General features: G+C 32.1%; 1 protein-coding gene across 1 annotated transcript in view; it reads left to right on the top strand.

Annotated features, from left to right (window-relative positions):
- The window catches only part of LOC145256313 (lysocardiolipin acyltransferase 1-like), a 173,748-nt gene extending 156,729 nt beyond the window's left edge, over window positions 1-17,019 (top strand). The window contains exon 5 of the mRNA XM_080115042.1: window positions 15,895-17,019. Within this exon, the coding sequence (XP_079971168.1) occupies window positions 15,895-16,382 (488 nt within the window). The 3' untranslated portion in view covers window positions 16,383-17,019. The remainder of the gene's footprint in view (window positions 1-15,894) is intronic.
- The last annotated feature ends 1,018 nt before the right edge of the window (window positions 17,020-18,037 follow it).

The following is an 18,037-nucleotide window of genomic DNA, read 5'->3' as shown; positions in this document are numbered from 1 at the left end:
AAAGAAGACTGAAATACATATCGGGATCAGTAGGAGAAATGAAATGGTCTCATGTCGATGAGGCCATGTATAGAGAGGCTTATAACAGAAAAGTGAAAAAATATTAGATAATTTTGAAACATTTTTAGAGCATGTTCATGAAAAATATAGTAATTAAAAAAAATCCCAATACGTTTTGGGAAAAAAACATGTTTTGAACAATTAAATTTTTTTTTTTTTAATAAAGAATAATTAAAACAAAAACAGTAGTGTTCTCGTCGAGTAGTTTTTATTTTATTCAAGAAAATAAAAGGTACTCATGCACTTATTGAGCCATGCTGAAATAATGACATTTAGAAAGCCATTCTTAACATGGGGACGAGAGGGTGTTGTGTACCTATTCTGTACTTTCACCAAAAACAGGTATCATAAAACTTTAATTAAACTTGAAAATTCTATTTAAAAATGGCACGGGTACTTTCACCTAACAATTTAATAAAAACAGGTATCATAAAACTTTAATTAAACTTGAAAATACTATTTAAAAATAGCACGGGTACTTTCACCTAACAATTTAATAAGAACTGGTATCATAAAACTTTAATTAAACTTGAAAATACTATTTAAAAATGGCACGGGTACTTTCACCTAACAATTTAATAAAAACAGGTATCATAAAACTTTAATTAAACTTGAAAATACTATTTAAAAATGGCACGGGTACTTTCACCTAACAATTTAATAAGAACTGGTATCGTAAAAAAATAGTCCACAAACAAATAAATAAATGTATAAATTACTCCTCTCAAAAAGATCCCAATCATAGAAATAATATTTGTATAATTTTCCCCTTTATACATGCACGCATTTGATCCATTTTTACAAGTAGTGTAGGGACAATTAATTAGAATCTGAATTGGATGAATCAGAATGTTTTGGCGTATCTGAATCTGTAAAATTTGTGCCTATTTTCCAATGCCAAAAACGATTCTTTTATTTTTATTTATTTATTTATTTTTTTTTGCTTGTTTCTGTTTGTTTAAAACTTTATTTTCTGTTACTGGTACTAATGATGAAATGATAAATATTTGATTTTAGCTAAAAACTAAAATCTATACATCCTTCCTCCATACAGAATACTCTCACGTGTGAGTCACCTTCTAGAATAGTAGAGAGAGCCCACCTTCTTTGCAGCAGCCTTGGCAATGTCCTCAATGCATTTTTTCCAATTCATGTTGCCTGTGAATGTTAAGGCTAGAAGTTTGAAAAAAATACATTCAAATAGTGTATCACTAGCCATAACAATCGGCAGGTTTATTGTAGTTATTAAAGGAAAGAGGCGTAGTATTGGTAACATTGAATATTGCCATCCATTTACGACCCCATTTTACTACAGACTGAAGATTTTCCTATAAAAAATTTAGCCATTTTCTTAGACATGTCTTCATTTGTTTTCGATTCGAATCTCTTATAGAGCATAATCTCGTCAGCAAATACACCCATTTCAGAGACAATTTTATCATGGAGGTCATTTATGAATATCAGGAATAAGAAAGATTCAAGGATCGACTCCTGTTGCACACCCGCATTTATATCATACTAGCATTTCAGCCCGGCGTTGCCCGGGTTATTGGAGGTGTATGTTGAGCAAAAAAAGAAGAAAAAAAAAGCGGTCAATTTTTTTTACTTTGGCCCTTATTTTAACCCCTTAACATTTATTGTTTTGGGCTCAAATCAAGTTATTACGTTAGATCCATGTCCAAGGAACCTATATCTAAAATTTCAAGTGTTTAGACCCAAAATTGTCGGAGGAGTTTGGTAGAGTTCTCAAAGGTCAAATCGTTGAATTTTGACTCCTTAACAGCCAAATTTCTGTCCGAAAACGGATTACAAAGATTTTCCCAAATCTCAGTACCCTGTATATCAAATTTCGAGTCTGTAGACTGAAAATTGACAGAGTTATTGCGTAGGAAAATGTACACACACACACACGGCCACTTTTATAGATATAATCGATTGTTTTGATGTACAACAATTGAGGACAACCATATTTTTTTCTTATTTAAGAAGGATCTGAATATGTTTACTGTTTGTCCAGTGATACCATAGGATCTGATTTTCACAAGAAGACAAGCGTGGAAAACCTTGTCAAAGGCTTTACATACGTCTAGGGCTACTGACTTAGCCTCCCCTGTCTTATCCAGTGCATGGTATATATGTTACATGGAGTTTTGCGGTAATCGGAAAGTGCATGCAGTGGCCCTGCTCTTTTAACACCGTCTACAACCACTGTTATCCAAATTGTAGAGCCATGGTAATCTCAGAAAGACAAGGACGTTAGTTTCCTGTTGCTTTCCGTCTTAATTTGGGGATGTATCTTCCTCCGTGAGTTAAACGCGTCTCCAGATACCAAACTGGAAATTTCTACAGTGCCTAGCCTTCCCGAATGATCCCCCTCCAGTACTGGCCAGGCTCATCGTTGCTTAACTCCGTTGATCTAGTGAGAACCGGTGTGTCAGCATAATTGTGCCGTATATACAAACAAAAAACAACAACTCTGTAGCTAAATATTTAGGGATTTAAAAAAAAATTGAAATCAGTAATTGCATCGGAATCGGGAATTTAGACTAAAAGCGGTAACATGTTTCTGAATTTTTGAAATGGGGATTAATTATTGGTATTATTTGGATTTTTCGGACTACTGTTCTCATCTTGAGTGTTATCTGCATAATGTTTTGAAATTTTGTGCAAATTCCGAGTTCAACACAAAGATTCCCAAGTTCAATAAGATACACTTGAGGAAGATCAGAGGTTATGTCGACCGAAACATTGTGAAAATAACACTCAAGATCAGAACAGTAGTTCAAATAATCCAAATAATACAAAACATTGGTAAGTGTATCAGAGTTGCGGAAAATATTGGAATATAATTCCTAATGTTTGTGGTGCTTCTGTGTGTTGAGTTGAAAAGAGTGCCGACGATGGGTAAATTATTTTTTTCTTCCCGTGCGTGTTGGGCCATGAAAAAAATGTCAAAACAAATAACAACTCTTTAGTTATATATAGCGCTATGACAACAGAGTATTCTTACCATTGTTTGACTCTCGAGTATATATCCAACACAGTTAATCAACTGGGAACCACATCATCTATAATATAAATTTCACCTGTCTGATTAAATGTTTGTATGTTTGCCTAAAAATTTCGACAGGCGACGGATTTTCACAAGATCGGTATCATTTTGAAGCTCAATCCTTCGGACAACAAATATGAAAAAATTGGCCAAAATCATTAATTCCTCAACTGGGCACTTTTTTGCAGGGAGGGGTCACTTTTTTTGCCGGTATTTTCGAAAGTCATCTTCTCCTCGATTGACTAGCCTTAATTTAAACCTACATCACTTCAGTTTAGTTATGACGTTTTGCTGTTGCGTCCATTTTTTTTTTTTTTTTTTTTTCTCACGTCCTTTTCCTACTTTGCGGTATGGGTTCCAGGCTGCCTACCTACTACCACTTTTAAAAAAATTTTTTGCTCAACACACACCTCCAAACACCCAGAGAACGCCAGGCACCCAGGCTAGTTCTATATAAAAGCATATACGATATCAACGGATACATACTCGAGTCAAAACAATGAAAAGAATATGCTGTTGTCATAGCCCTAGTTATATATATATATATATATATATATATATATATATATATATATATATATATATATATATATATATATAGAGAGAGAGAGAGAGAGAGGGTTTTAAAAAACATTGCAATCAGTAATCTAGAACAGAATCGCTAATTGTAACGGAATCGGCGCGAGGTGAGGGTCAATAATATTGAACTCGTCCCATCACTAAGATTATTTCTAATGTTTGTGATGTTTCCATGTGTTGAGCCAGAAAGCGTACCACTAGGTGTATCAGAACTTTTGTAGGAATTTTTGACACCCCTAACACGAAACTGCGAATAAAATATAAAAAAAACTCGTAATTTTTCTTTTAAAAGTGGGTTGTTTATTTTCTTTATGGATTATACTTCCAAAATAAACTATTAAAGTTGTTTTAAAAGTAATAGAAATATTTTTTTTTATTTTTTAAAAAACAGTTATGAATTTTACGAACTCAATATTTTTCAATTTTTAAACTTTAAAAATCTATGAAAATTTTTCTATTGATTCTATTTTTACGATATTTTCAGGGTCAATGTGAAATTTTATACTCTTTCCAATAAACCGAATATAATATTGTAGACAAACGTTTTTTTTTTTTATTCACGCCCCCCCCCATTTTCAAGTGTCTATTAAAAAGTAAATAATTAATTTACTCACCAAAGTTTTATATATCACAAATTGACGAGAAAAGGCAATAAATAATATATTCAAATTTAAAACAAAAAATGTAGTGTTTTTGTAGAAATTTACCTGTAAACTCCGAAGTTTAAAACCTTTTTTTTTTTTTTTTTTTTTTTAAACCACATTGTTTTTTTGGGGTTGTTTTTTTTTTTTTTTTTCTTTAATGAAACCTTGGTCCTTGCCCCTTTAATTGAAAAAAAAAAAAAAAAAAAAAAAAAAATTGGGGCTTGAATTACATTTTTCGAGTAGTTATAAGCTTGGAAAGACAGGGGGTAGAATAATTCACGCCTCCCATTTTGAAATGTCTATTAAAAAGTAAATAATTTATTCACCAAAGTGTTATATATCACAAATTGAAGAGAAAAGGTCAATAAATAATATATTCAAATTTAAAACAAAAAAAGTAGTGTTTTTTAGAAATTTACCTGTAAACTCCGAAGTTTAAAACCTTTTTTTTTTTTTAACCACGTTGTTTGTTTGTTTGTTTTTTTTTTTGTTTTTTCTTTAATGAAACCTTGGTCCTTGCCCCTTTTAATTAAAAAAAAAAAATTAGGGCTTGAATTACATTTTTCGAGTAGTTATAAGCTTGGAAAGACGAGGTTGAATTATTCACTATTTTTCACGAAATTTCTGACACACCTAGCGTACCACTGAAGAGTAAGTTCTCTTTTTTTAGCATGAAAACGTCAGATTAAACTGGAGGTGCGCCATATTTGGAGGAAGCGAGAGTCAATAAATCCGCATCCATTTCGTTTTCAATACGGAATATATTTTTAATTTCAGATGAATGTTAATTGCAGAAGAGAGAGAAGAAAAAATGCCTTTCATCAATAACAAACTGCGATAATAAAGAATCTATAAATAAAAAAAATAAAAAAAATAACACTTTCTCCGAAAATAGATTCTCCGTTCAGTTTATAATGAGTCGCCAATTGTGTTCAGACTTTACTTAAACAACTTTCAAGAACGATGAATTTTTAGCTAAAAATAAAAAAAAATAAAAATATCCATGGGAAATGATTTTCTGACGTAAGTAAATAATTCAAAAACATAAAATAACATCAGTATTTGTTATATTTTAATGCTAAGTTTGATATCTTAGTTATTTTCATTAAAACATATATATATATATATATATATATATACTATTTTATAAAAAGAACTTTGTGAGTTTGTTTCCTATGGACTCGAAAACGGCTGGTCCGATTTTATGAAATTTCACACAAAGGTATTTGATGTGCTTGGCAGTGTTCTTAGATCGGTTTTGTGTCAGAATGTCTTCGATATGTATCGATAATCTCAGTAATCCAATGAAAGAAGGAACAGGCGCTTTTGAACAAAGTTAACGTCTTACACAGCCTAACATCACAAGTGACATTGTGAAGTTTTATTACCACGCAAGTCGAAAGACCTGATATATATATATATAGGAAGGTTGTTTTCTCCAAAGTAAGGTCTCCTATTTTTTAACTAAAAAAAATAAAACCTTAAAGAGCTACAAAGACGGGAGTGTTACCATTAAAACTAGTAATCTTTTGTGCTCCAGAATTTTTTTCATTATTTTTTTTTTGTAATTAATTTTGGATTTAAAAATCCCACATCAGAGAAAGAGTTAAGTTTTTTCATCTTTTTTTTCTTCCTCGGATGTAAAAGTAAAAAGTCCATCCTCATGTTTGTATGAATTGTCTGTAACTGACAACATGAAGCAACCAGGGATGATCTCCCTTGATTAGGAAGTAACCGGTGATCTCCTCTGGTGTGTATATATATATTACAGATGTGGGCGCAGACATTTGCATTTTGTGTTGAGCTCAGCAACAAGTTGGAAGAATACATATTCCCACATTACGCTACCATTACATGGCGCTACGAACAAGATTACCACTGTAAAGTGTGAACATTTGTGAAACCGACATTGGATATTGAAAATATTCACCAAAGCACAGGGTGAGTCATGGGAAACGGAGGTTTTTAGAATGTTCATTGCTTTTGTTTAGTAGATTTTTTTTTATGTACATTATAAAATTTTTGTTGGAATATTCAGTTTTGTTTTCCTTAAAAACATCCGTTTCCCGTGATTTACCCTGTACTATGAGGCAAGAAAGCATGTGTTTATTGAAGCAATTTGTTAAGCTTCAGAAAGAAGACATCAAACTAATGAAAGGAGTACTTTGCAGTCATCCCAACATGTCGCGGACAAATAAAACGGAATGACCCTCGATAGGACTGAATGCCACTGACGGGAAATGGGCATTATTTTTGGACATCTAAGCATGATACAAAGAGGTATGCAGATTGGAAGACTCAGCCATAATCCAAAACTAATTATGGGAGACTTGTATGCTGGAAACAAACAGGTTACTTTTTGAACTTGTAGGGCCAGAAAGGCTCAACTCTACCTCAGAAGAGTACCTTCTTTGTCAGATACAACTGGTGGCTGTGAGAGGATTGCTTACATAACCGACAGAAATTCCACTCCATGAAACAAAACGAGGGTGAGTCAGTAACTCATTTCTTATCGAGACTGCATGGCCAAGCCAAATTTTATGAATTTTTAATTCAATGTCTGAACGAACAGACTTGCCGGCAGCAAGTGGACTATTCAAACAATATGGTTGCCAGGCAGATGATAGCTGGGCTGCAAAATACTAAAATCCAAAGAAGCATACTGGCAGAGGTAGCTTCGCTTACTACATTAGAGCAGAAGTTCTCATGGTTAGTCTACCTGAAGGCGGCAGACAAAGTCAAGTCCCCATTTTAACAATGCCACACACCTTCTTGCACTATCTGGTGTACGAAGGTTGAACCAAGAACAGCACAACCAGGAGACAAAGACTCAACTCTACGATATACCGAACATTGCAACGGTTGCAGGAATATGCCACACTTGAGAGAATCGATGAGTTGAAGGGATTGTCCAGCAGTTGGATTTAAGTGCAACTTTTGCGGGGTGATGGGGCATCTGAAAAAGGTATACCATAAATTTGAGGGGTCCAGAACGAAAGCCACAATCAACATATTGATAAGTAGAATCATTTATACTCATTAATGGTACCTCGGATATTTTTTTCTGCTCACAAGCACGATAAGACACAGCCAGTGAAGTACCTCACCTTGAGTGAGAGGGGGAGCAATTTTAGGTGTATGACCCAGAGTTACCCCCTCCCCCAGTTACAGTAATGGCGACTATGATGCCTGAAACTCATGCAAGATTTAGACGTACTGAGAAAACCAGTGAGCCAGTGCAGTCATTCACTCTCTGTTTTGCACACACAGGGGCTCAAACATGTTCGAATAAGCCAGAAATTCAAAAACTCCTGGGATGGTTACCTCATGTCAACCACTCATTGGATAAAGGGTATAACAGACGGTTACACATCAGAGGTGTTTTGTTTTTGCACATAGTGGGAATGAAAGAGACACAACAGGATGTATGTGTGTCAGAAAACACCTCTGGGCTTTATTTATCACAAACAGTCTTGCCTCCCAATTTTCTGTCCTTGCTATCACGGAATAACTCTGAGAAATATAAGAGAATTAGCTCCATGTGGATACACATGCTGAACGTCTGTTCCAAAGAAACCAGAAACCATCCCATTCAAGCCAACAGAATTCAACAGACAAGAATTGTAACAATGGCTAAAAGAACACTTTAACTCAAGCGTGTTCAACACGTGTCCCCATCAACCACTGTAGACAATGAAAAGCAACAGCAATTCACATGCCGATACCTGTTCTCCATCATTGAAAGAAAAAAGTGAAGTAGGACATAAATGGAGACGTTGCACTGAAGAAGAGAACCAGTGCCAGAACCCTGAGAGATCTAATTCAAAATGGCTTCCCTCAGTCACGCAATGATATCCCACCCATGGCTCGAGTTTTCTAGCCTATGCGTGAAAAATTATACTGCCTGGAAGGAGTTATCATCAAAGGCACCAACATCCTGATACCTTGACAACTGTGCGCAGAGGTATTAGAATCTCTTTACTCTGTACATTAAGGCATAAATGGTATGCTGGCAAATCCAAGACAACAATTGTTCTGGCCAGGTTTGGATGATAACGTCAGAACCAGATCCCAGTGCTGCACTTGCAACATGATTGCACCATCTCAGCCTAGGGAACCCTTAATGTCGCCAGCAGACCTGAAGTTTCCTTTTCAACAAGTGGTGGTCGACTTTGTCGATATACAATGTAGGAACTTCATGGTATACACGGATCGATATATTGGATCAGTCAAAGTGGTCCTTATGACGTTGGAAACGGCCAAAATGGTATGCGATACCTTGAGAACTTGGTTCTGTACTTATGGTGAACCCGAAGAAATTTCTTCAGATGGTAGGCCACCATTTGAATCCCAGGATTACGACTCCATTTTGAGGAAATGGGATATACAGAAACTTACCTCATCGACCTATTATGCTCAAAACAACGATCATACAGAATTAGCTATTAAAACTGCAAAACGTATACTAGCCAACAATGTGGACGCCTATGCCATGATCGGGCTGCTCAAGGATTATTAACCCTGTACATATCCACAGCTGTAATGCTTTATGGTTGTCATTAAGGACCACCTTCCTGTCTTATGAGATAAATACCAAATGAGGAAACAGCGGAAAGAAATAGGTGAATTAAAAGAGGTGGCAATCGTCAAGAGGTTCATGCGAAACAAACAGTTCTACAACCAGTATTGTCGTCCACTCCGGTAACTCCAAATCGGAGATATTATCCAGAATCCGGATGTTAACTACTCTCGGCGATGGCAAAGACTGGAGCATCGTTGAGACACAGGGGAACCGACAGTACCAAGTGCAAGTAGATGGGAGCAATAGGGTAACATTGTGCAACTGTCGGTTTCTCCATAAGATATACCCAGTTGTGGATGGCCCACATTATGCCATACCAGGAACTTCAAATCTGTCTACAAACCCTGACCCCCCCCCCACCCCACAGGAAACACTCCCTGAAGAAGCAATGGATGTCGAACGACACATCAACATTGAATCACCCAACGAGCATGACACGAGGCAACCAGGGATGATCTTCTCTGAATAGGAAGTAACCAGTGGTGATCTCCCCTGATGTCTATATATATCACAGATGTGGGTGCAGACATTTGTGTTTTGTGTTAAGCTCAGCAATGAGCTGGAAGGATACATATACATAGATGGTATCCAGTAATATCATCGGACTTCCCAATACGATAATAGATGTTCAGTTTGCATACAGAGCATTATCATAAGTGAAAAAGTATATTTCAAGATTTAACAATTTTTTGGAATTAATGTCATTTATGCACATATATATATATATATATATATATATATATAATGGAAATGTAATCAACTTTTTTGGATTTTACCATTATTGGATATTTTACCCTTCACCAGACTATCCATTCACATGAAATCACCTCTGCTTCACTATTTTTTACCAAGTAAGATCTATGACTTACTTGTAGTTTCATTAAATACTTTTGCAAGCAAAATCCGATCCCGCATTCCTCTGATGAGAAGGAAAGTATTTCTTCAAAACTCCTCACATTAAGGACTATCTACTTGTTTTGTGCTTAGTTTTTAAAATTAAATATGTTTTTAACCCTTTTTCAGAGTATTTTTTTTAACATGTTTTATTATCTACTTGTTCATATATATATATATATATATATACACACGAGAGGAAGTATTTTTCTTTTAGGCATATTTAATTTCTTTGTCAAAGAGATTAACTATGCATTGCTTTGAAAACAGTGCTATATTTAACCACTTGACTAATCAACATTCCTGCCACCTGTCGCAATTTATGAAGGTTTTAGTTGACGACACGTCTATACTTGAACAAGCCAATAATAAACTAATACTTGAAATAATAGAAGCATTACTAATAAAAACTAAAAAAAAAATTACTATTAATAAAATAAACTTTACCAATAGTAGTAACATCCTGAACTGCTGATGCAATTCTCTACCTCTATAAGAGCCAGGTACGTCCAAGGATGGAGTACTGTTGCCACATCTAGACAGGTGTTAGAAAGGACTTATCCTACCTTGATAGAGTTGAAAATAGACTCCGTAGCCTTGTAGAGGATACCCTTTTTTCTTCTCTGCAACCTCTTTCTCACAGAAGAGATGTTGCGAGTTTGTCTCTGCTTTATTGTTATTTTCATGGCAAGTGCTCGTCTGAGCTCCAATCTATGGTCCCCCTTCGCCAAACTTTCACGAGAAACCCTCGTCTAGCTGAAAACACTGTCAATAATTTCCCCCACTCTTTATCTGTGCCTAAACCTAAACGTATATTCCATGAATATATTTATTTCTTAGAACTGCACGCCTGTGGAACTGTCTTCCGTTTGCCTGCTTTACAGCTAACTGCAATATGGTTGTCTTCAAATCCAACGTAAACAAGTTCTTGATGAGCCGTTCCATTTGTTAACAAATTTACTGAATTTCCATTACTGACTACTGTACAATCTTTAAACTTTATCATCGAGTAGTTGTTGGGCTTTGATAAATGGTGATACCTATGTAAAAAAAAATGTTTGTAAAGTCATTTAGTTTAACAACTGTACAAACATTTCAGAATGCTATTAATTCTAACCTATAAAGAGAAAAGAAAAAATGTATAAAAATAAATAAAAGAATAGATAAAATAATTAACCAATGAAAAAAATAAATAAGATAAAATAATTAACCAATGAAAAAAATAAATAAGATAAAATAATTAACCACTGAAAAAAATAAATAAAATAAAATAATTAACCAATGAAAAAAATAAATAAAATAAAATAATTAACCAATGAAAAAAAAAAATAAAATAAAATAATTAACCAATGAAAAAAATAAATAAAATAAAATAATCAACCAATGAAAAAAATAAATAAAATAAAATAATTAACCAATGAAAAAAATAAATAAAATAAAATAATTAACCAATGAAAAAAAATAAATAAAAGGAAAAATAAAATAATTAACCAATGAAAAAAAATAAATAAAATAAAATAATTAACGAATGAAAAAAAAAATAAATAAAAGGAAAAATAAAATAATTAACTAATGAAAAAAATAAATAAAATAAAATAATTAACCAATGAAAAAAATAAATAAAATAAAATAATTAACCAATGAAAAAAATAAATAAAAGGAAAAATAAAATAATTAACCAATGAAAAAAATAAGATAAAATAATTAACCAATGAAAAAAATAAATAAAATAAAATAATTAACCAATGAAAAAAATAAATAAAATAAAATAATCAACCAATGAAAAAAATAAATAAAATAAAATAATCAACCAATGAAAAAAATAAATAAAATAAAATAATTAACCACTGAAAAAAATAAATAAAATAAAATAATTAACCAATGAAAAAAATAAATAAAAGGAAAAATAAAATAATTAACCAATGAAAAAAATAAATAAAATAAAATAATTAACCAATGAAAAAAATAAATAAAAGGAAAAATAAAATAATTAACCAATGAAAAAAATAAATAAAATAAAATAATTAACCAATGAAAAAAAAATAAAAAGGAAAAATAAAATAATTAACCAATGAAAAAAAATAAATAAAATAAAATAATTAACCAATGAAAAAAAATAAATAAAATAAAATAATTAACCAATGAAAAAAAATAAATAAAAGGAAAAATAAAATAATTAACCAATGAAAAAAATAAATAAAATAAAATAATTTACCAATGAAAAAAATAAATAAAAGGAAAAATAAAATAATGAACCAATGAAAAAATAAATAAAATAAAATAATTAACCAATGAAAAAAAATAAATAAAAGGAAAAATAAAATAATTAACGAATGAAAAAAAAATAAATAAATAAAATAATTAACCATTGAAAAAAAAAAAAAATAATTAACAAAAAAAAAATAAATAAAATAAAATAATAAACCAATGAAAAAGAAATTTATATAAATTGTTCAAAACCAGTTAGAATGATTTATCCCTGACGATGAATCCTGAAGGATTGGAAAGTACACAGACTTATTATAAATATGGTGAAGACTTACCCAGAAGTTGGAAGGGATCGAAAATAGACATTTTTGTTTATTACTTGTATTTTATTTAATGATATATTTAATGATATATATATATGCATATGGGTTTGCTTCCTGGTGTTTATGCACATGATCTTTGAACTTCTGATGCATGAAAAATCCAGTGTGTATATATATATATATATATATATATATATAATGTCAGCCCTTTAAGGAAACTCGTTTCTTATCGTTGAGCACTTTCAGTTGAATTAAGTTGGTCAATTTAGCTCTTATGCATAAATAATCATATAATGATTAGATCACTCTGACTGACGTAAAAAACATTTAAAAATGAAATGTTTAATTTCAACATTATTTCACGCGGTTAATGGTAGCTGATTAGATACGGTCTTTGCTAATCGAGCCAGAGATGGCTTGTGTTGCCGGGTTCTAATCTATCGATTGGTGTTAATCGTGACACCTTGCACTTAAAATTCCCGAAAGAATGAAACACTAGTGGTTTGTAGGTATTTAATTATTATAGTAAATAATTATATATATATTCAACATGTCAAAAATTCCATATATTTTTTACAGCAACTGTTTCGTTACATAGACCCAATCGGTTATTAGTATGTAAATACTGAATATATTCATCGTATGAATTTATTTTCCTTAAAAAAAAAGGCAAGTCATTCATCAAGCCCAAAAATTATGTAGAAAAACATGTTTGAATATTGCCGCCATTTTGAATTTGAAACAAATTCTAAAAGAAATCATTGATTTCTGTTCTGGTTCTTACTTTTTTCTTTGTTTTTTTAACTTTCCAGTTTGAGACGTTTTCTTCTTTTGTTTTTGTCACCTTCACTGATTGAGACGTTACTTATAAACCCTGTGTTCCAAACACTGGCTAAGCATAATTTTTTTATTTATTTATTTTTTGAGGATGTATACTTATCTATTTTCAAACTCTATCTCTTCTGAAACTAAAAGTCACAGAGTGGCCTTAGGGGCCTCAAATGTTTGGATTTTTTATGGACCGTTCTTTTATGGTTAAAACAGTTTTTAAGGGGTGAAAAAGGGGTTAAATTTGAAAAAAATCGTTACACATTTTGTACATTCATCTTAGTTTATTTTTAATTTTTAATCAGTTTATATACGTGTCACGTTGGTACAGTGGTAACGTCACCAGCTTTGAATGCTATAGTTTTGAATTCGGTTCCGATTCTAGTTGATGGCACCAAAATACTTTCTTTTTTTTTTTTTTTACTTTTGAGATTACAACAATAATAAATACGAAATCTGGACAAATTAAAATATCATATTTAAGCGTATTTTACGACTGGGTAAAGCCCCCACCCTCCGCTAGTAGAATAAAAAGGCAGTATTAAAAACAGGTGGAAGCAGAGCTCAGTCTTAACTGTTGAAATCTATATGTTTGAGCAAGGACGTATTTGATAATAATTATGGCTGATTTTAGAACTGGTTGAATGGGGGAGCCAAATTTATCATGTAAGTATTTATTGAAAATCATTACGAACGAAAATGGCTTTGATGTTAGTGAATTGATTTTAGACCAAACAATTGTCTTTTTTTTACTTTTCTTATTCTCTTTCTTTTTTTTTTCATTCTTCTTTTACAATTTTATTTTCTCTATTTTTTCTTTCTTTTTCTTTTTAATTTTTAAAAAATTCTTTCAAGATGGAAGGGTTTCTTTTTAGACGTTTTTTTTCTCTCTTCCTGAATAAAATTGTTAATATGCCGTAAAATAAAATAGTTCTGAAGTTGTAGAGTTGATTTGGTTTGGTTGTTTTGTTCTAGAGCAGAGGAATATGTGAGGAGTTGAACAAGATGTTTGTTCACATTACATTTTTGTAGAATATGATTGAGTTGTGTAAACGGAAAGAGGAAAAAACAAAAAAATAACATTAATGTTTGTTGCATTTTAGGTTTAAAAAAAAAAAAAGCCAATATCTTCAGACAGTCTGATCTAGTACCACCAGTTCTTAATTGGAGGTTTTGAAAGGAGTCTGATCCATAAGAATGCTAAGCATCTGAGTCAGACTTTCAAATCTCCAAAGAATCAAGACAGTCTGAATCTTGGAAGACTTAAAAATCAGGAATTGGAATTCTAGAAGTCAGTCAGAATTTCTAGAATCATCTGAATCTAAATCGGACCTTGTACATTCTGACTCTGCAGTCCTGGTATAATTTAATCCATAAAATCAGACCCAAATAGCATTTAAACTGAGAAGCTTTGCTTCTGACTAGACAATATTTAATTATTAGAATTCTTTGAAATGAGTAATTTGTATAATTATTTATTTGTGGACAGTTATCCTCATCTTTATAGTTGTTTCAACCAACTATTCCTCTGGCCAACGTTGCAACAGGATAGGAATCTCTCAACTATATCCTCAGTAATTACTGCCTTCCATAGTTGTTGTCGTCTCACCACGTTTTGACCAACTAATCCTCTAGCTGGTTTTGGGCAGGATTGAAACTGGTATTTTCAGACAATGTTCACCCGAAACGGTAGAGATTCAGCTTCAGGGCCCATAGTGCAGTGGATAGAGCCGTTTTCTTCCTATGCATTGTGGTGGGTTCCCAACTGGAGCAAGCATCAAGCAAGCAATCAATCGATTTTCTGATTTCAATGACAAAAGTATTGAAAGTGTGGAACATTCGTTGATCCTAATGCAATCCGGGGTGACATCAGGTCTTCTTAAAACTCAGAAATGCACAGAAATTTCAGCCTGACATACCAAAGATCGTCAACAAAAAGAGCTGTCCATTTGTAATTTGCGTTGCATTGCGATACAATTAAAATTTTCATTTTATTAAACTAAAAAGCATATCTTGTGCTTTTTTCTTATGTTATACGAGGGTCATTTCAAAAGTAAAGCCTCTTATTCTTTTTAACTCAAAAAGTTGAAGAGCTGTGAAGCCGGAAGTGGTACCATTAAAACGAGCAACCTTTTGTGCTCCGGAATTTAGTTTTCTACAAGGTCACCAGCATTCCCAATAGATTTTTGCCAAGAATTCAGTGGCACATAGAATGGAACCATTAATTTATATTTTAGTTATATAAAGAACTGATTTCTTTCATTATATTTTTGTGACATCTGTAGTTGCATTCTTGAATAGCACCAAACAATTACATGTTTCCGAATTAAAAGAAAAATATTATGCAATAATTTTTATTAAACTTTAGTAATAATTAGGAGTGCAGACTCTTATGGCGTTCACAGTATTCTGAGTTTGACATGCCTGTCAAATTGAGAGAATTATCAACTTGGATAAAATATGTAATTGATGAAATTGATTGAAATTTCTTATTCAAAGAGCCAGGTTAAATATCTATGTAACTCACTGGATAGTCAGAATCAAATATCGACTTTTTAGCTACAATCTTATATAAGTTTAACTTCAAGAAGGCGACTGATTTTAACTGTACATCCCTTTATTATTGCAGTATTTTGTTTCTTTTTTTTTTTATTAAAACAAACAAGTTAACCAAATTAAAAAAAAAATTTTTGTGTCTAACATCCTTTTCTTTTTATTTTTTAGATGAACGAATTGAAGCCGTTTGGGACCTTTCCATTGCATATCCTGTGAACATTCCCCAAACAGAAATTGATATAGTAACAGGCAACTTCCCACGGGAGGTGCATTTCTATGTCCGGACATTTCCTATTGATAAAATTCCCAAATCCCAAGCAGAACTCATCCATTGGTGCCAGGAAGCCTGGACGACCAAAGAAAATCTCCTTAAGAACTTTTATGCTGAGAATGTCTTTTCCTTGGAAGTACAGTCCGATCCAAGGGAATTGTATGAGGCCCGTAGTGAATCCATTGTCCGTTGTATTTTGTATGTGTTTTTGATAGGCTGGTCGGTATTGCTGACGTTTATGCTGTATTTTTTCTATTACTCTTCATTTGTCCGCTGGTATTGCTTGTGCACCAGTGTCGTTTATACTGTGATAACAACATCCTATTGTGGAGTGGACATACTACAGACCAAAATTCTAGATTGGTACAAGGACAAGTCCTGTTGAGCATGATCCTTTTTTTTTTTTTTTTTCACAATCTACAGATCAACACTACTGCTGCCTTTTTTTTTATCCGAAGCCAAGAAAAGAAAAGAAAAACTAATTCTGCAGACTTCAATTCTTGAGTTGATATTTTGGGATATTTCGGATGTAAATTTAAATATCTGCTTTCTCTATTACTAAACCAGAAACTACGAAACACCTGTAAAGAATTGTGAGTTTCTGCTAATAAAATTAAAGACTGCTTGATGCAAAAACTCAAGTACCATGATCCGAAAATTCTACCAAGATAATGGTATAATTACTAAATTGATTGCTGACAGAAAAAAAAAAAAAAAAAAAACAAAGAATGAAATTTGCCTCAGACTTTCATGCAATGTTTTATTACTCCAATATTGTCTATATTTTTCCCTCCCGTAGCATTTTGTATTTGTTAATGGGCTTGTTTTGTTTTGAAGTTTTTTATTATTTTGTTTCTTTATTATTATTAACAATATTATAACTATTATTTTTTCAACATGAACTAACATGATGTCCAACTGCTAACCTTCAGACAAAAAAAAAAAAAAAAAATGTTAAATCGTATAAGCATTATTTTTACAACAAAAGATATTCCTGGTTAAATTTCCCATTTTAATCATTATGTTATTTTTTATTTTTATTTTTTTTTTTCACATCTTTGTGGCTCTACTGTTCTCAAGTGAAATCCATTTTTATCCGAATTTGTCGAATTTCAAAACAGACTTGGATCAACTCCGGAAATTCATCTAAGAAAACTTTTTTATTTTTATTGGTTTTAATTTCTTTTTTTTAATTTTAATTAAGAAAAATTTATATTAAAAAAAAATTTTCTAATAAAAAAAATAATTTTTTAATTAACATTTTTTATTAAAAAAAATTTATTTATTAAAAAATCATTTATAATATTTGATTGGAATTCATTGAAATGAGTATTATTTATTAATTTTCTTTATTGCGGACTTTTATCCTCATCTGTTATTAGTTATTTCACGACGTTTCGGCGAACTATTCCTCTGGCCTTCGTCAGGTGATAATTGGAATTACAGTGAATGCAGCCAGGAGATTTAGAGTTCCTATCTGTCACAGTTATCACCTGACGAAGGCCAGAGGAATAGTTCGCCGAAACGTTGTGAAACAACTAATAACAAATGAGCATAATTGTCCGCAATAAATAAAAATTTAAAAATGATTTGTTTTTTATTAAAAAATGTTTTTATTTAAAAATGTTAATTAAATGTCCTTGATTAAATGTTTTTATTAAAATGTTTTTAAATTTAAAAAATGCGTTTTAGTTACATTATAAAATGTTTATTGAGATTGTCAGACTGACTTCCTCATCTTGGTTGTTATAGTCACAACGTTTCAGCCGTTTTGCCCTCCGGCCTTCATCAAGTGTTTTGTGTCGAACTGGGGAACCATTTGTTAGGAATCTTGAACCCAACCCTTTATTATTATTATGGGGGTACCGTGTTCGGACTCCAGCTAGACCCTGAGACATAGTTGCTGATTCTGTTTTGAATGTTACTTTTCACTGCCTTCGTTCAGGATTGAACTCAGCACCTTTGGGTAACTGTAAACTTTGATACAAGTGAAAAGTAACATTCAAAACAGAGAATCAGCAACTATGTCCCAGAGCTTAG

The sequence above is a fragment of the Euprymna scolopes genome, chromosome 32 (assembly GCF_053919585.1).
Source record: "Euprymna scolopes isolate OS-2025 chromosome 32, ASM5391958v1, whole genome shotgun sequence".
Lineage (NCBI taxonomy): Eukaryota > Metazoa > Mollusca > Cephalopoda > Sepiida > Sepiolidae > Euprymna > Euprymna scolopes.
This window is presented reverse-complemented; position numbering and strand designations above follow the sequence as displayed.